The following is a 19,793-nucleotide window of genomic DNA, read 5'->3' as shown; positions in this document are numbered from 1 at the left end:
GTATACGCCCCGCTGTCCGGAATCGCATTCGGGCCCCTACGCGCTATATACTACTCAAGGTGGCACGACCAGGCCCCCGAAGGGTTTAATACCTGGAACGGCATTCACCCCCCTTCCCTCGGGCCCGAATGAGCGTTCCTGGCGTCTGGATTTCTTACCTCTGTTCCGGGAGCATCTTATCGAAGATCCGCCCGGTCCAGTATGTGACCACGCGTCCTTGACCGCTATCCGGTATGCTACCCGGTATCCGTGTCCTTTGCCCACGGAACGTCGTCACGGGCTGGTGTTTGAGTGTGCGCTCGGTGTACGCAGGCCCGTGACGCGATCGGACTCCCCGATTCCTACCTTACTCTAGTTTGAGAACGAAGGGGGAATTTTGGCCCAGATTGTCCCGTCCTTAGACAAATACTTCTGCCTACCCCCTTCACGGACGGTCCTCGGGTTCCGGGCCCTCACCGCCCCCGGGCTACCTCCCGGAACCCACCCGGTCCGTTGTTCTCCGCGGATCCTGTGTCTGTCACTGCGATCCCCCCACGCAGGGGTTACTGGTTTTCTGTCCCAGTTTTCCCGTCGTCCTGGGACCACAGCGGGGATTGAGAGGCAAAAATACGGCTGGAGTCGACAGGGTTCCCCATCTATCTTTTCCCCCGTGTTGCCTCTTCACGAGTGGTCTTCGGGAAGCACATCGGCAGGCTTACCACCCCCTGTCTGCTTTACCCTCCCGACTCGTATCCCAACACCCCGCACGTACGGGTCGGATCCGCGTTTGTACCCTCTTCCTGCCGGGAAACCTGACGCATCCTATCCCTTCACCCTAGTGAGGTCTCGGTGAGTGGGCCGGTTGACCTCCCGGATTCAGGGGGGGACTGAGAGGGAGTTTTGTGTCTGGGTGAGGGCCACCGATAACCCTCATCCTACACCCTCCCTCTTCACGTAAGGTCCTCATGGATCGAGCTTCGGGAGAAACACTAGTCCCACTATTTCCATTCCTATTACGTATCCCTATTGTGCTCGCGATGTCAGGCTCCCTTGGGTCGCTAAAATTCCGGCTAAACGCCTGTTTATTACTTTGGTAATTATGGCTTACCCCTTCTCCAGCTCCATCCCTCCGTGTTCGGCCGCTTCCTTTTTCCCGTCCTTCTTCCTCTTTCTCCTGCAATCTAGACCCTCCTTCTGCTTGCCTCCAGTCCAGTGATTTTCCAAGTCGGCAGACAACGTCCACGATGATCTTCTGTAGCCTCATCTTCGACGATTGATCCATGGCGATCCTCCCCAGCTGCCTCCATCCCCATTCGATATCCCTAGTACAGATAACCCCCTTCTTGTATTCTTATTCAACAAAGATCAGCCTCTCTTTCGCATCTCGTCAGGAGTCGAATCTCCCGACGGGATCCCAGACGGCACCACGTGGAGGCGAGAGGGTGTGATTTTCGGGGCTTCCAGACTTCTCCGAGCAACGACAACATGTTTAATTACTCTCGGATCTATCTGGACATCCTTCCACCATCCCGGGGTGGAAGAATCCCCTAAATCTGCCGCCCCTTGTCTCCCTTACACGGGTCTTTCTGCGACAAGTGTGCTCCTTGTCGCACTCACCGGCTGTTTACATGCGAGGTGCCTACGTGACTTTTGGCCTAGCAACTGACCCGGATTACCGTTAATCCAACGGTAATCCAATTATTCGCAAATCAGCCACCCTGCAATATATTGCTCATTTTTAAGACGCTTGCTCGTTGCCGGTTCGATCGAATCATCGCGCTAAACCAAATTCACACGCTCAACGCTGTAATTTAGGACACGCCGCACTAGTGTATAATCCTTTTCTGTTAAAATATTGTTTATTTAAATTTGTTATTCGTGTATTTTCTGTGAAGTATTAAACACGTGTTCGACTACAAGGAGTGAAAACTACTAGTTTAGTCTACCATTCCTTGTTGTTTCGAAACGGGCGGATTGCCGCAAATTTCGATTGAAAATCGCTGGGATCGCTCAGCGCTGAGCGTGGAGGTGGAAGGAGGACTCTTGCTCGAGTCCAGAAAAACACACGCGAAACTATGAGAATTGACCGAACACTTGGAACGTTCATTGGACGATATACAATAATTAAGACGGAACGAGAATGCGATACGCGTTCGATATAATTTGTTGGCTGATTGCAACAGAGATAAATTTGTTGTAATGGCGCGAGGCACTTGCGGTTTTTCGCGTGAGAACCGTACCGGTATTCTTCCAGTTCTGCTGGGCTATCGGCGCAGGACAATACGCGAGCACCGAGAGTCCTTTTTTGCACACCTCGGTGATTTGCGGTTAGACATCGCGCGATACAGGTGCGTGTTATGATTGGTTTCGCCGAATTCGCGTGATATTTCGTGGAACGAGCAGCGCGACGGAATCTCGCGAGACCTCGTCCACACTCGGGAAACCTCGGCCGCGCGACGGTGCGCGAGCGCGTTGATTGAATTCCAAACACTTGTACAAAGTTATATTAATACTAATGCGTGATTTTAATTCCTAATATGCAGTAAGATGTCGGAGCCAATTTTTATTATGTCACCGGATGCAGTAAGTGACACAATGTCGCTTGTCCATGAGTGTTCCGGAACGCGGCCCTTCCCGAATTCTGCAGCCGTAAACTCACGCGATTACCATTTGAACGCCTCAACGCTATTAGCGTAATCCTCGCGATTACCGCGTGCGCGTGGCTCGCAATTCGGTCAGGAGCGCAATTCCCCCTCCGGAGCGACCATCAGATCGTTGTCATCGTTCGCTCCGGTGACCTCTGACTTAAAACACAACCGTTTTAATCGCAAATCGATCACCACGTGCTTTACCATTGTTCCTTTTCATTTCCACCGCACGTGGACCATAGCTTTTAGCTATCGCCGTTAGTAATAACATCGTTCACCGTTAATTTGTGTTTCATTTATTCTGTTACTAAAAATTCAGTGCGTACAGTTGTTAACATAAATTAAACTGAGTTCACAACCACCACACGTGTGAGGCTCGGTTAATTTCTATCACCCCGATCGCAAATCCCCCATACGGGATAACACCAGCCACGAAACATTTGGTCCTTCGAGCCGGATTTGCATCGCGGATTCAACGAGGAAGAAATTTAACTGACGACCACACAACCAAATTTCTGTGAATATGAGTGCGCTACAGCAAATGCTCACGAGGCAGAAATGCGCCATGCGCTCCATCGAGCGCAGCCTAACCAATTTCAAAAAATTGGGGAAGGAAAAAATGACCGCAGCCGTAACGACCAATCGAAGAAGTCAGCTGGAAAAGGCATTCGACGAGTGCAAAACCATTAACGTCGAATTGCACGTTCTCGCGGACGACAAGGAGAAGGCCACGATCCCGTACTTTGCCGAGGACCACTTCGACGATTGCGAAACCATCTTCCACGAAACCATGGATTTCATGGCGGATTGGCTCGCTGGGCTTACCAAGTCGTCACCGATGCTCAACAACGGCGAAACGACGACACCGTCAAGGACGAGCAGCCATCTTCCCAGCCTACAATTGCCGACATTCGACGGAGCGCTCGAGCAGTGGGAGAGTTTCCATGACCAATTTAAATCAATGGTAATTAGCAATCGCAATCTATCACAAGTCGATAAAATGCAGTATCTCTGTTCGGCACTAAAGGGAGAAGCGAAAGCCGCGATTACATACCTTCCAATTACAGACGCGAATTTTGAAATTGCATGGAAAATAGTCCACTCGCGATACGCGAATAAACGGCGTCTCATTAACGCGCACTTAAACGCGCTTTTCACTCTACCATACCTTGCTACCGAGTCACCGAAAGAGATGCGCGCATTACGCGATCGTTTAAACGGAGCCATTCAAGCGCTTAAAATTCTGGAGCGACCAGTAGATTCGTGGAGCGACGTTCTAGTTTATATCGGGGTTCAACGATTAGACCCAGCGTCCCGAAAGGCGTGGGAATTAACGCTCGGAAACGCGACCGACTTCCCTACGTTCCAAGAGTACGATGCGTTTCTCGAATCGCGAATCGGTGCTCTCGATTTTATCGTTCCGTTAAAATCGGAAAAACCGATTAAACCGAAGCTCCTCTCCGCGCATGTAGCTTCCTCCGCTACCATCACGTGCCCCGTTTGTAAAGGCAATCACCTGCTTTACAAATGCACAAATTTCTCGAGCAATCCCCGGCCGACCGGTACAATTTTATAAAAGCGCAACGCCGATGTATTAACTGTTTCTCCGTCAAGCATTCCGCTCCTCAGTGCCTCAATCAGCACCAATGTCGAGATTGTCACCAGCGCCATCATACTCTCCTGCATTTTCCTTCAAAAAATCTGAAACCACAAAACGGTCAGGAAGCGCCTGCAGCGACATCAACGGCGAATGAGATAAGTTCTCACCTGGTAACAAAACCCGTTACTAATACCTCCGTTTTGTTGTCAACAGCCCGAGTACACATATACTCGACCTCTGGTAAATCTATAAGGACCCGTGCGTTGCTTGATCAAGGCTCAGCTGCTACGTTAATAACAGACGAACTCGCACGACGTCTCCGTTTGCGCCGACAACCTCACTCCGTGTGCATCACCGGTATTGAATAACTCGGAATCGCTGGCGACCCACTCCGCAGTCATTCGGTTCTCACCAACGCACACCGTCGAGCCTGTATACACGACATCAGCAATTATTTTAAAATCACTAACCAGGTACACACCGTCGTTAAAATCGACAATATCTGAATTTACTCACCTTTCAGATTTGAATCTCGCCGACGACCAGCCCATGAGTTCGGATCCAATAGATCTTTTGATTGGAGCTGACTTGTATGGGCAGTTGCTCACAGGGGAAATTCGGAGACGAGCTGTCAACGAACCTGTGGCACAATCCACGAGGCTAGGTTGGATCCTCTCAGGTCCCATCCACCAATCCAAAATTCCGTCGCGAGTCGAAGTGCACCATAACGCGGTTTTCGAGCGTCTCGACGAAAGCATCCGCAAGTTCTGGGAAGTTGAAACAATCCCGGTTCAGTCCGTGTTGTCGCCCGCGGAAGAGAAGTGCGAAAGGCATTTTCGGACGACGCACTCGCGAGCGGAAAACGGTCGGTTACATTGTCCGATTACCATTTGCCACCGATAACATCGCGTTAGGAGAGTCCCGATCCGCCGCCGAGAATTGCCTCCTTCACTTAGAAAACCGATTTCGTCGCGATCCGGAGCTAGCATCCGAATACAACATTTTCATGCAAGACTACGAATTGCTCGGGCATATGAGGAGAGTCGAGGCTAACGCGACCACCGGTGGGAGTTATTATATCCCCCACCACGCCGTATTTCGTACCGCAAGCAAAACCTCTTGCCTGCGAGTCGTGTTCAACGCGTCGCGAAAAACCACAAATGGGCAGTCTTTGAACCATTTGTTGATGAGCGGTCCAAAGCTGCAACAGGATCTGACGAGCATTTTTATGCGATGGAGGCAGTACAAATACGTGTACACCGCCGACATCGCCAAGATGTACCGCCAGATCCTGATCAGCGAGGCTGACGTGGATTACCAAAGAATTTTGTGGCGAAATACCCCCGCGGACCCGATCTCGGAGTATCAACTCTTGACCGTGACTTATGGCACGACGTCAGCACCATTCCAGGCAATTCGAGTCCTTCAACAGCTCGCTCACGACGACGGAAAACTGTTTCCCCTCGCGATCCCCATCATCAAAAATCAGACGTACGTCGACGACTGCCTATTCGGAGCTGATGATCCGAATCAGCTCCGCGAGTCCCGCGATCAGTTAGTCGATTTATTAAAAAAGGGCGGATTTCACCTCCGAAAATGGGCCAGTAACGACCCCGCGCTATTGAGCGATATTGACCCTTCAGACCATGGCCTAGCCAGTGGTCAAGCCATTCCAACGGACGAGAATTTGTCCATACTCGGAATATCCTGGAATCCAATCACGGATACTTTCCAAATTAAAGCAAACGCGATTAGTGATCCACCGCGAACCAAACGAGCCATTCTGTCTGAAATCGCAAAACTGTTCGATCCGTTGGGCTGGATCGTGCCCGTCATCGTCACCGCGAAAATTTTAATGCAACAATTATGGCAATCGCGTTGCGATTGGGACGATAATGCACCGGCCGCGATACTGAACCATTGGATCACCTATTGGGATCAACTACCGCGCGTAAGCGAGCTGTCGATTCCACGACTAGTCGTTTCGGGCCTGACTCACCGTCGGGAGTTGCACGGATTCTCAGACGCCTCCGCAAAAGCATACTCCGCGGTAGTATACCAAAGAAGTATCGCCTACGATGGACAAATCCAAATCGCTATCCTCGCGGCGAAAACACGAGTAGCACCACTCAAAACTATCTCGATTCCGCGATTGGAATTGTCAGCAGCTTTGCTGCTTGCCGAACTCGTTAAATATATTCGACATTCCACTCCGCGCTACGAATACGATGTCTTCTGCTGGACTGACTCAAGCATCACACTATGGTGGTTGAGCAAATCGCCGAATCAGCTGAAGACATTCGTCGCTAACCGGGTTGCAAAAATCCAGGACACATTACCCGATGTTACCTGGTGCCATGTTTCAACCGACCAGAATCCCGCCGATTGCGCGTCCCGCGGCCTCCTCCCAGCGGAATTAGAGAACCACCGATTATGGTGGACCGGTCCACAGTGGCTTCGCGAAACAAAGCACACGTGGCCCACTACAACTCCTGTAGTTCCCCCTGACATTTGTCGCGAGGAGCGAACAAATTTGCAAATATGCGTGGTCACGACCGCAAAACCATGGGAATTAGCAAACCGCCATTCGTCGTGGCCGAAGCTCCTTCGCGTAACCGCGTACGTAATGCGATTCGTCGCAGCCGTCCGAAAAATCAAACGAGTGCACTCGACTCACCGAGATTCTTCGGAAATATCCCCGCTCGTCCTGCATCCAGAGGAAATCGCGCAAGCCAAACTCTTCTGGCTCAGGACAATGCAGGCCGAGACCTTCCCCTCCGAAGTATCCCAGCTCAAAAAAAAACCTACCACTGCCAAAACATAGTGCCATACGTTCGTTGGTCCCTTTTCTCGACAAGAACGGCCTCATGCGCGCCCAAGGGCGACTAGAAAATTCGTCGCTGTCGCCTGGAGAAAAGAACCCAATCATTTTACGTTCGCATACCATTCTCTCAGGAATAATAAGGCATACGCACCTCCAAACTCTCCACGGAGGACCACAGCTCACTCTATCCGTTCTGCGGAGAGAGTACTGGATCCTGCGAGCGCGGGCCACAATTCGAGCAGTATTGCATAAATGCGTGGCATGTGCACGAGAAAGGGCCACAGTCCCTACCGAACTCATGGGCGACCTTCCGGCTGCGAGGGTTAATCCTGAAAGACGAGCATTCATAAATACCGGAGTCGATTATGCAGGGCCGATCGCAGTGCGAAACGCGCCCGGTCGAGGCCATAAGACGCACAAAGCTTACATCGCAGTCTTTGTGTGCATGGCAATAAAAGCCGTACACCTCGAATTAGTAAACGACTGCTCTGCGTTTATAGCGGCGTTTCATCGTTTTGTGTCCCGTCGAGGCAGACCGAGAGCAATGTTTTCGGATAACGGCACCACTTTTCACGGAGCAAATCGCGAGCTTTCTGAAGCCATTAAAGTAACGTCACAAAACGTTGATTTCCTAAATCACGCCGCCGTAACTGGAATTAAGTGGCACTTCCTGCCTCCCGCGGCGCCACATTTCGGTGGGTTGTGGGAAGCCGCGGTCAAGAGCGTGAAACATCACCTCAAACGTACCATCGACGCCCACACGCTCACAACCGAGGAAATGACAACGTTATTGTGTCGAATAGAGGCTTGCCTCAACTCGCGACCGATAGCAGCCAATTCCGAAAGCATTGACGACTATCAACCGTTGACACCGGGTCATTTTTTAATCGGGACCGCCCTCATCGCCGAACCACAACCAAGCGTTTTAGATCTCGCCGAAAATCGATTATCGCGCTGGCAAATCGTGCAACGCATAACCGAAAATTTTTGGAAATCGTGGTCAACCGATTACCTGCACACGCTGCAACAACGGCCAAAATGGCTGACGGTCCAACGCCTCGCCAAAGTAGGACAGATTGTTCTCCTGCGAATTGCGACAGCGCCTCCAGCCACGTGGGAACTCGGGAGAATCACAGCATGCCACCCAGGGAATGACGGTATTACCCGCGTCGTGACAGTGAAAACTAGCAGGTCCGAATACACACGCCCGCTCGCCAAGTTGTGTTTCCTACCGGTTTCCATAAACGAAGACGAGGAACGGCGCAGCAGCTCCGATGTCACCGATATCGCGTAGCGACAAATTTCCTCACACAATCTTGTAAATAGTTAAATTTAGATTAATTAGGTTAAGTTGTACATATCCGTCCACCATGTTTACTCCGTGTAACCCACCGTACGACAACGAATGCGTACGAGAACCGTAGCACGACCTGAACGTAGCGTCACGTGCCCCCACTCCGTCGATTCATTCACTCGCCGCTAGTTGAATGTATCCATTCAACGGGGGGCCGGTGTGTTCCGGAACGCGGCCCTTCCCGAATTCTGCAGCCGTAAACTCACGCGATTACCATTTGAACGCCTCAACGCTATTAGCGTAATCCTCGCGATTACCGCGTGCGCGTGGCTCGCAATTCGGTCAGGAGCGCAATTCCCCCTCCGGAGCGACCATCAGATCGTTGTCATCGTTCGCTCCGGTGACCTCTGACTTAAAACACAACCGTTTTAATCGCAAATCGATCACCACGTGCTTTACCATTGTTCCTTTTCATTTCCACCGCACGTGGACCATAGCTTTTAGCTATCGCCGTTAGTAATAACATCGTTCACCGTTAATTTGTGTTTCATTTATTCTGTTACTAAAAATTCAGTGCGTACAGTTGTTAACATAAATTAAACTGAGTTCGCAACCACCACACGTGTGAGGCTCGGTTAATTTCTATCACCCCGATCGCAAATCCCCCATACGGGATAACACCAGCCACGAAACAATGAGGAACATGAAGGGGAGAAAAGTATGGAGGTGATTGAGACGGAAGAAAGAAGGGACTCGCCGGTAATTGGGGAAGTACACAGGAAAACCAGGAGACGAGAGGATGAAGATGGGGAGGGAATGAAGACATTAGCAATAAAATTTGCGAATAGAGCAATGTGTAAAGAGGCAGGGTCATATCTATTTGATGCGTTTTTCAAGAAGTCTCTGAGGCTCAAACGGAAATTATCAATAAGTCGTTGGGAGGTGAAAGGAGGGGAAGTATTATTTACAACAAAATGTAAAGGTACAATGGGAATAATGGAGGAAATAAAAAAACAAGGATTGAGCTGAAGGGGATATAAATATGTTATATGTAAAGTAGAAAAATTTAAGAGGAAATGTACGATGGTGGTTTGGACTAACCATAACTTACTGACATTCGAGAACATGCAAGAGGCTATGATTTTAGAGTACCCGGAGATTATGGTTGAATCGTGGCAGTTAGTCAAAGAAACTAAAACAGAGAATAGAGGCAAAGAATTCGCGGTAAAAGTAAAAAATAGAATTGTGCAGAAGATAAAACGAGTGAATGGTCGGTTTAGGTTATGTGGGGGGTGGGTAGTGAGGGTAGTCTGTCACATGATGTAAATACTAAATATAAGCTGGAGTTATTATAGATTACTATAATTACTAATAGTAAGGAATGGTGTATGTATAGGGTGAACAGAGTAGGTAAGGTATAGATTAACATACAATATAATATAAAGAATGAGTTGATAGATTGAGATATGAAGGTGGAGGAGTGATTCTTGAAGAGTTGAACGTGTTTCTTCTTTATTGAGAATTCTAATCGGTATTGATAATTAAGTGACGTATCGGATAATAATTGAGTTGGCTCTGTTTAAGAAAATTGTATTGATTGTTAAAATTGCACTCTGTTTGGGTTGTATTTACGGGTTGAATACATTTTGTCTAAAGTGGGGTTAGGTTGCACGTGACTGTCGACGGTATTGGTGACAGTGATAGTGTAAGGCGTTATTTCCCTCGAGAAGACAACAACGAACGAAAATGGCAAGCGAGGCGCAAAATACAAGAGGAAGACCACCAAAAAATGTAACAAATAGCAAAATAGCAGCAGAGGACGAAAAGCAAATCTTATTAACCTCAAAGAAGAACAGCACATCAACAAGCGACCAGGAAAAAGAAACAGAGGAAAGCTTAACATCGGTTCTAAGCCAGATGATAAGCAGAATGGACAAGATGTCAGAAGAAATGAAAGGCGTAAAAGAAGAGCTAAGAGAAGTAAAGAAAGAGTATGCAGGCCTAAGCAACATAATGAAGGAAATCTCAAACATAAATGAAAAAATGGAAGAAAAAGAATTGAGATGGGCTGAAGAAAAGATATACCTAGAGAAAAGAATTGAAATGTTAGAGAGTATAGAAGAAATTAGGAGAAGAAGGGAAAAAAAATACAACATTATTATTAAAGGATTGAACATAGGTGGGGAAGAGGAAGAAATAAGAAGATTTATGAGAAACAAGCTAAAGGTAGAGCCAAAAATAGAATATACGCAAATAATAAAAACGATCAACAACAATAAAATAATAAGAGTTAAATTAGCATCCTGGGAAGACAAGCAGCAAATAAAAGAGAATAAAAAGTTACTGAGGGGAGAGAAAATCTACATAGACGATGATTTAACAATGAAACAAAGAGAAATACAGAGAGAAATAAGCAAATGCGCATCAATCCAAAAAGAACAAGGAAGAAAAGTCAAAATAGGCTATCGAAAAATATATGTAGATAGCGAACTGCTAATATGGAAAGATGGAACAGGGCTTGTGAAGAGTCAGTCGTTTCGGCAGCATGAATGACAAGGAAATAAAACCAAAAGAAAAAGCAAATAAAATTGAAATAATATTCTGGAATATACACGGCATGGAAAATTTAAACAAACTAACTAAAGAAGACTACATAGAACATATTGAAAAAAGTGCAATAATATGCCTAAGTGAAACATTTAGAACAGAAAAACAAATAGAACTGCCAGCACTTTTAAATAAATACAAATACATAGTAAGTGAAGAGAGCAAAGAAAAATCACTAGGACGAGCCAGTGGAGGCATGTGCATTATTTATAAAGAAGACCAAATAGAAAAAGTGCAGACAATATCAATCACCGAGGCATGGATATGCATAAAAATTAAGATAAAGCAAAAGGAATACATAATATGCAGTACTTACATAAGGAATGGCAACAAGCAGCCAATAAGAACATTGGAAGAAATGCTAGCAGAAATCAAAGAAAAAACATTGGTACCAATAATAGTAGGGGGGGACTTCAATGCAAGGATAGGTACAAATAATCAAATAGAAGAAGGCATAACAGAATCAACTGAATTCACACATACCAGACAAACAAGAGATAACACAATAAATAGAGCAGGGAAAATACTAAGCGAAAACATGGAAGAACTAGGACTGTTAATATTGAATGGGAGAAGCCGTGCAGACAGAAAAGGACACTATAGACTTGGGTAGACATAAAAATGGTACAAGAAATAGAAGATTTTGAAGTAATAGAAATGGGAACCTCTGACCATTTACCTATAAAGATCAGAATGAAGCTAATTGGTAGGGATGAAGAAAAAGAAAAAGAAAAAAAGGAAATGGTAATAGTAAGTAGACTAAGATCGGATAACAAAATAAAAGACAAATACCAAGAAACCCTAGTATGTCAAGGAATAGAAGAAGGGTTAACAGGTGAAAACTTAAATGTATTAGTTACAACCAAAATAAAAGAAGCCGCCAACACACTGGGACTATTAACATACACAAAAATAAATAAAACACAACAATATAAACAAACAGTGGTTTAACAAAGAATGCTATAGAGCCAGGAAAAAGCTAAGAGAAACAGCAAAGCTCTTTAGAGAAAAAGGAGAAATGCAAACAAGAGAAAACTACTTAGAAGCAAGAAAGCAATACCGAACTCTAATAAAGAATACAAAAAACGAATACCACAAGAAAATACAAGAAGACATGGCAAACGTAAAAGAAATGCAAGCTTTCTGAAACTAGTAAAGAGGTTGATTTTTAAAAAGTATACAGAATGTGAGATAGAGACAGAAGTTTGGGAAAGATTCTACACAGAGATATATATGAAAAATACAAACATGAAGTATCACTTTATAGACGCGAGACACCCATATCTAGATCAAGAAATTAGCTGTACAGAGTTAGATAAAGCTCTAAAGAGATTGAAAACAGGAAAAACACCAGGACCAGACGGCATCACAAACGAATTCTATAAATATTTACCATATAACATGAAAAATATAATGCTGTTGGAACTTGTATTCGGTCGGCCGATTCTATTCGGCTCATCATGCGAAGGCCGTGTACGTTTGTGTCGCGGCGTAGGGAGGACGGGGGCATCCGCGTTCCACCTGCCGCCGTGACCGTGAGCGTCGACCAAAAATCAACATCGCGTCGCGTCAAGTTCATTTCGATCGCCCGACATCAACGCAGTTCGCTTTGTTCGCTTCGACCGCGATCACGTCGTGAGCCGTTAGAGCCGCTTCTTGCGCTTCACTAACAATTTCCGAGAGTCGTGCCGCTCGTCGCGCTCTCGCGAAGAGGATAGAAACCCGTCGGTTCGCTCCTGAGTCCACGCGTCGCGAAACCCGTCGTTTCCGAGCCGTCGTGCCCTCGTCTACTTTCCTTTTCCGTTCGCTTCATCATCCACTTCCCCTCAAGTGATACTGCGATGATGAAAACCACTCTTTACTGAGTGATCTCCTCAGGGTCTGAGCAGCTCTTGACATTTCTACGTAATTTCGTCTGCACCTTTGTCAGTGTATCGTCTTTCTTTGTCTTCGTGAAACGCCGGATTTACGACCCGCGCGTCCGCAATCAAAACTCGCGGTATTATTTCTCACTGTGCGTCCCCGTCGGGACGGTCCCGGCAACCCGTTCGGACCGCGGTGACTCTCCGCGATTTGAACGAAACATCTGGTCCTTCGAGCCGGATCGCGGTGAGAATTTGTAACCGCGTGGAGTAATTCGGTTCGGTCGTCCGTCTCGCAGCCGTGTTTATCGAGACTGACCATGGCCGACCTTCTCGCCACGCAATCGCAGCTAATGCGATCCTTCGAACGTTCGCTCCACAATTTCAAAAAGGTCGGGAAGAACAATTACACGCCCGCGAAAATTCGAAATAGAGTCAGTGCTCTCAAGGAATTATGGGCGCAAATTTCCTCGACGCATGTCGAACTCACGAAGAAAGTTCCGGCCGCCAATGGAGAGTCCCTCGATTACTTCAAGGGAAGTCATTTCGACCTTGCAGAAGAAAGGTATCAGGTGACGTCTGACTATATGGCGGAATGTTTGGAGGTTCTGGAACCATACGTAAGTCCGAATCAGTCCTCTAATACGAACGCCGCGAGCACTGGATCTGCAGCGGCAATTCCCCTCACTCAGTTGCCGCCGATAGATTTACCGCCCTTCGACGGCAATCTTGAAAAATGGGAGACATTCCGCGACCGGTTTACGTCGTTAATTATCGACAATCCGTCGTTATCAAATTTTTCGCGAATGCATTATCTCGCGTCAAGTGTAACCGATCGCACGTTTAATCAGATTCAATCGCTCGTCGTGACCGCTGATAACTTCTCCTTTGCATGGAACCTTCTTAAGTCGCGCTTCGAAAATAAACGTCGGCTAATTAACGCGCATATGTCGGTCCTATTAAATCTGCCTAGCGTCCCGCGCGAATCATTGTCTGGCCTCCAGTCACTTCGCGATGCCGTTGTCGCGAGAATCGGGTCGTTAATCAAGCTCGAACGTTCTCCCGCAGAGCTTTGGAACGACATTCTTGTCTGCATCGTCTCGCAACGGCTAGATCCAAATACCCGGAAGGCTTGGAATTTTAAATGTGGCGACGATAGCAAACCGCAGTCGTTCGATACTTTGTGCGACTTTATCGACGCTCGCCTTCGTGCATTAGAAGAGTGGCAGATCCCTGCGTTACCATCCGAGAGCCCCACCAGATCTTCTCGGAAGATCACTGCCGCGACAGTTTCAACTCAACCGTCGCTTCGATGTTGCCTTTGTGAAGCGAATCACAAACTGTTTGCCTGTCCACGCTTTCTTAACAAAACGCCTATTCAACGTCGCGAGTGGATAAAAGGTGCGAACCGCTGCAATAACCGCCTCAGCGCTCGGCATAATTCAAGGGATTGCTCGAGTAAATTCACGTGCAGACGATGCAATCAAAAGCACCATACGCTGTTGCACGACGATCCGCGTTCAGTCTCGAAAATCGAGAAAGCAACCGCGCATAATTCGGTCGTAATGGACGAGAAATCCTTCCCCGATGAAGTGCTCTCGTTGTCAGCATCGGCGGACAATTGTTCGCGATCCCACATGCTATTGGCGACCGCCTGGATTAATGTAGCTTCAGTGTCCGGTCGTACGATCAGCGTGCGTGCGTTGCTCGACCAAGGTTCCGAAATGACCTTCATCACCGAACGTCTCGCGCAGCAATTGCGTTTAACTCGAATGCGTATGCCGATTTCTGTTGCTGCCGTCGGTGGTGTCCACGCCGGAACTGTACGTCACGCAGTTCAAATAGCGATAACTCCTCGGAACGAATCGACTCCGAAAATTACAACGACAGCTCTCGTTCTTCCAACCTTAACGGCGTATTTTCCGCGGCGCGTTCCGGGAGATACAAGTTTAAATCAATTTCGAGACCTCTCCTGGGCGGATCCTGATCCTATGGATTCTCATCCGATCGATGTTCTTATCGGAGCAGATCTTTACGGTGAAATCCTCCTTGAGGGACTACGAAAATCTACCGTCGGGCGACCGATCGCCCAAAACACTATTTTCGGCTGGATCCTGTCCGGCCCTATCGCGAGGTCGACCGTGCCATCACACGCACGAGCGATCACTTCAAATCTCGCCCAAGCGAGTCCTCTTTTGCCTGCCCTTCATTGTTTGAACTCTCTGGCCCTCGATACCGAACTACGTAAATTTTGGGAAGTCGAGGAAATTCCTCATCGCCGCATTCTAAGTCCATGCGATGAACAATGCGAGGAACATTTTCTGCGCACTCACTCTCGCGATTCTGACGGCCGTTATATTGTGCGCCTCCCATTCAAGCGGGGTCCTCCCATTAACCTCGGAGAATCTCTCTCGAGTGCCGAACGAATTCTAAATAGTCTATGCCGCCGTCTTCAGAGCAATCCGGAGTTGAGGTGTGAATATTCCGAGTTTCTTTCCGAGTATGAGAGGCTCGGTCACATGACCGAAGTTTCACGCTCGCTGTCAAGCGGTGATCAATGCGTGTTTATCCCGCATCACCCTGTCATACGTGAAAGCAGTACAACTACGCGACTGCGCGTCGTTTTCAACGCTTCGTGTCTCACTTCAAACGGATCATCATTGAATGACCATTTGCTCTCGGGTCCTAAACTCCAAACCGAATTAACCGCCGTAATTTTGCAATGGCGTCAATTCCGTTTGGTGTACACTGCCGACATCGCAAAGATGTATCGGCAGATCCGTGTCGATCCCCGCGATACTTGCTATCAGCAAATATTGTGGAGATCCAATCAGTCGGAAGATGTACTGTGCTTTAAATTGCAAACTGTCACGTACGGAACAGCATCCGCGCCGTATTTAGCGTTGCGAGTTCTTAAGCAACTCTCTCATGATGACGGGCATGAATACCCGCGTGCGGTGTCGATTCTAAAGAATCAAATCTACGTCGACGACGTTCTCTTCGGCGAGAACGATCCAGAACTCCTTCGGAAATCCCGAAACGAGTTAATTACGCTTCTGGGGCGCGGCGGCTTCGAGTTGCGCAAATGGGCGAGTAACTCCTCGGAGTTGCTCTCCGAAATTGATTCCGATAACTACGGTCTCGCTTGTCATAAAATTCTGCAAACGGACGAGAAACTCAAAATTCTTGGAATTGGATGGAATCCAATAGCTGATACCTTTCAATTTAAGGTTTCGCTCGAAGCCGAACCACCGCGCTCCAAGCGTTTAATTCTTGCTGCAATAGCGAGACTGTTCGACCCCCTTGGATGGGTCACACCAGCGACCGTAACTGCAAAGGTATTCATGCAATTACTGTGGCGTCTCAAGCTCGATTGGGACGCCGAAATCCCGCTTGAGCACTTCCAAACGTGGCAACGCATCTATAGCAAATTTACCGCGTTAAATGAAATTCAGATCCCGCGATGGACGCATCAAGGATCTCATATTGTACTACAGGAAATGCATGGGTTTGCCGATGCATCGTCCGTGGCGTATGCCGCCGTGGTGTATTTAAAGATAGTCGCTTCCGACGGTCGTGTGGCCGTGACTCTCCTCGTCGGAAAACCCAAAGTCGCTCCAGTCAAACCTATGAGCATTCCCCGATTGGAGTTGTCAGCCGCCGTCCTGTTGTCAAGGCTAATGAAATTCGTTCGAGAAACGGTTACTGTAGCTTCTTCGAATTGTTACTGTTGGACGGATTCCTCGATTGTCCTCGCTTGGCTTAGGCAACACGCGTCACAATGGAAAACGTTCATTGCAAATCGAGTGGCAGAGATCCATTCGAATGTTTCTTGTGTCGCGTGGCGTTATGTGTCTACTGCTGAAAATCCCGCAGACTGCGCTTCTCGCGGTCTCCTTGGCGAAGACTTGGTAAACCATCCGTTGTGGTGGCACGGTCCTGCGTGGTTGCAATCGTCCGCTGACACGTGGCCAGTGGCAAACCTCGCGAATGTCACTGAAGACTGTCTCGAACGACGATCCATTGTCGTACTCCTCGTTGCCCCGCAAGCTGACTGGGATCTCGCGAAAAAATTCTCATCGTGGCCAAGGTTAATTCGCGTTACAGCATACATTCTGAAATTTGTGAGACTTTGCCGTGCATCTCAATCGCCTCTACCACACGCGTCAGATCCGGGTATCGCACTTTCTGCCGCCGAATGTCAGAAGTCCAAAACCTTCTGGCTAAAGAAAATTCAAGCGGAGCTCTTCTCACGAGAAATCAGCGCGCTTCAATCCAAAACCGCGATCTCGTCCAAAAGCTCCATTCTTTCGCTCAACCCGTTCCTCGATACTGAAGGACTGTTACGAGTCGGCGTGCGTTTGAAAAATTCCCCGATTCCATTCAAGGTTAAACATCCGTTGCTGTTGGCAGCACATCCTCTGGTAACTCTTATTATTCGGCATGCGCATCTCCGATCGCTCCACGCCGGGACGCAGCTCACCCAAAATACGCTTCGACAAGAGTTTTGGATTGTGAGGGGTCGTAATCTCATCAAATCCATCATTCGTCAATGTGTTGTGTGTGTCCGCGAAAGAGCCGCGATCCCGCAGCAGTTGATGGGTAACTTTCCTGCTTCCAGAGTCTCTAAATCAACTCGCTGCTTTGTCCACTGTGGGATTGATTACGCTGGACCTGTGCAGGTTCGTGCATCGAGCGGTCGCGGGATCACTTCGCGAAAGGCGTATATCGCGCTCTTTGTCTGCCTCGCAACTCGAGCAATCCACTTGGAACTCGTTGGAAATTATTCCACCGCCGCGTTCTTAAACGCGTATTCGCGTTTCTGTGCTCGTCGCGGACTACCGGAGGCGATGTATTCCGATAACGGAACAACTTTCGTCGGAGCCGATCGTGAGCTGACTGCTGCGTATCGAACAGCATTAAAGGATTCGCGTTTTCTTAATTTGACCGCGTCGGATAATGTTTCGTGGCATTTCATCCCTCCATCTGCGCCTCATTTCGGAGGCCTTTGGGAAGCCGGCGTCCGGAGCGTTAAACATCACCTCCACCGCATTTTAAAAAACGACACGCTGACCTTCGAAGAATTTACAACTCTTCTGTGTCGTATCGAAGCGTGCCTAAATTCACGTCCTCTCGCACCGCTTAAGGATTCGATCGACGATGTCGAAACCTTAACGCCCGGTCATTTTCTAATCGGATCCTCAATCACGATCAATCCGGAGCCGTCCGTCATCAACCTCAACGAGAATCGGTTATCTCGGTGGCAACGTGTCCGTCACCTTACCGAGCGCTTTTGGCGGATATGGCAGTCGGATTACATCAACCAGTTGCAGCAGCGAGTAAAATGGACCCCGCTCCAGCGATCGGTCAAAATCGGCAGCCTCGTTCTGCTGCGTCAACCCGACCTGCCCCCTTATAAATGGGAGCTCGGGCGCGTGATTCAATGCCACCCCGGTTCGGACGGTCTTACGAGAGTCGTCACAGTTAAGACGGCAAGAACAGAATTAAACCGACCGATCGTCAAGCTCTGTCTTCTACCCGTTGACCACGAGGTCGATCCATCGCCACCGGCTCCAGCCAACCACGACTAAACACGCGCGACCTCAGTCATGGTCGTTGTACGGCGGGCGGAACCCAGTTACAGCCCTTTCGGGTAATAATAGCATGAGCTCGGAGCTCTTCGAGTCGCTCCCTCGGTCATCGGCTATCAGTCTCGCGTACTTTCGTATGTTGAAACCAAGGTTTCAAGGCGGGCGGTATGTTTGAACTTGTATGCGGTCGGCCGCTTCTATTCGGCTCATCGTGCGAAGGCCGTGTATGTTTGTGTCGCGGCGTAGGAGGGACGGGGGCATCCGCGTTCCACCTGCCGCCGTGACCGTGAGCGTCGAACAAAAAATCAACATCGTGTCGCGTCAATTTCATTTCGATCACCCGAAATCAGTTCAGTTCGCATTGTTCTCTTCGACCGCGAGCACATCGTGAGCCGTTAGAGCCGCGTCTTGTATTTCACTACCAATTTTTCGAGAGTCGTGCCGCGAGAACCCGTCGTTTTCCGCGCTCTCGCGAATAAGGACCGAAACCCGTCGGTTCGCTCCTGAGTCCACGCGTCGCGAAACCCGTCGTTTCCGAGCCGTCGTGCCCTCGTCTACTTTCCTTTTCCGTTCGCTTCATCATCCACTTCCCCTCAAGTGATACTGCGATGATGAAAACCACTCTTTACTGAGTGATCTCCTCAGGGTCTGAGCAGCTCTTGACATTTCTACGTAATTTCGTCTGCACCTTTGACAGTGTATCGTCTTTCTTTGTCTTCGTGAAACGCCAGATTTACAACCCGCGCGTCCGCAATCAAAACTCGCGGTATTTTTTCTCACTGTGCGTCCCCGTCGGGACGGTCCCGGCAACCCGTTCGGACCGCGGTGACTCTCCGCGATTTGAACGATACAAAAAGTATAGATAGATACATTCCAAATTTTGATGGTACAAATCGTAATCTTTCTAAATTTATTGAACGTTGTGAAACTTATTGTCCATTAGTTAAGCCATCTGAACAAGGACAACTTTTTACATTAATTGAGGATAAAATAATTGGACAAGCTGCAAATTATTTGTTACACGTGCCGAAACCAAATAGTATAAGGGAATTATTAGGAACACTTAAACAAATTTATGCACGTAATTTTGATGTAGAAGAAATAAGAGCTAAAATGCAAATGTTAGTCCAAGAGAATGGTGAGACGGTTGAAATGTTTGGAAATAAAATTGAAAATGTATTATCCGAGGAATTAGAGGGAGCCAATCAGAAATATGAAGGTGAAGAGTTGAAAGGCATAATTAATATGATTAGACGTGATGCAAATAGTGCATTGTTACGAGGATTAGGAAATCAATTGGTTAGAGCTGTATTATTGTCTAAATCACACAAATCTTCGTGATTTGATTAACCAGGCATATGATTTAGACAAAGAAATGAGTAGGGGTA

The 19,793-nt window shown here is 48.0% G+C and overlaps 1 protein-coding gene across 1 annotated transcript; it reads left to right on the top strand.

Moving 5' to 3' along the window:
- The first annotated feature begins 3,150 nt into the window (after window positions 1–3,150).
- On the top strand, window positions 3,151–7,051 carry LOC107192979. Its single transcript, XM_015582347.1, has 3 exons — window positions 3,151–3,565; window positions 4,751–5,092; window positions 5,142–7,051. Exons 1-3 carry the CDS (start codon window positions 3,151–3,153, stop codon window positions 7,049–7,051), a joined length of 2,667 nt encoding a protein of 888 aa, XP_015437833.1.
- The last annotated feature ends 12,742 nt before the right edge of the window (window positions 7,052–19,793 follow it).

This window comes from Dufourea novaeangliae, unplaced genomic scaffold, assembly GCF_001272555.1.
Source record: "Dufourea novaeangliae isolate 0120121106 unplaced genomic scaffold, ASM127255v1 scaffold477, whole genome shotgun sequence".
NCBI classification, from domain to species: domain Eukaryota; kingdom Metazoa; phylum Arthropoda; class Insecta; order Hymenoptera; family Halictidae; genus Dufourea; species Dufourea novaeangliae.
Note: the sequence above shows the minus strand (reverse complement) of the source record. Positions and strands in the feature narration are given on the sequence as shown.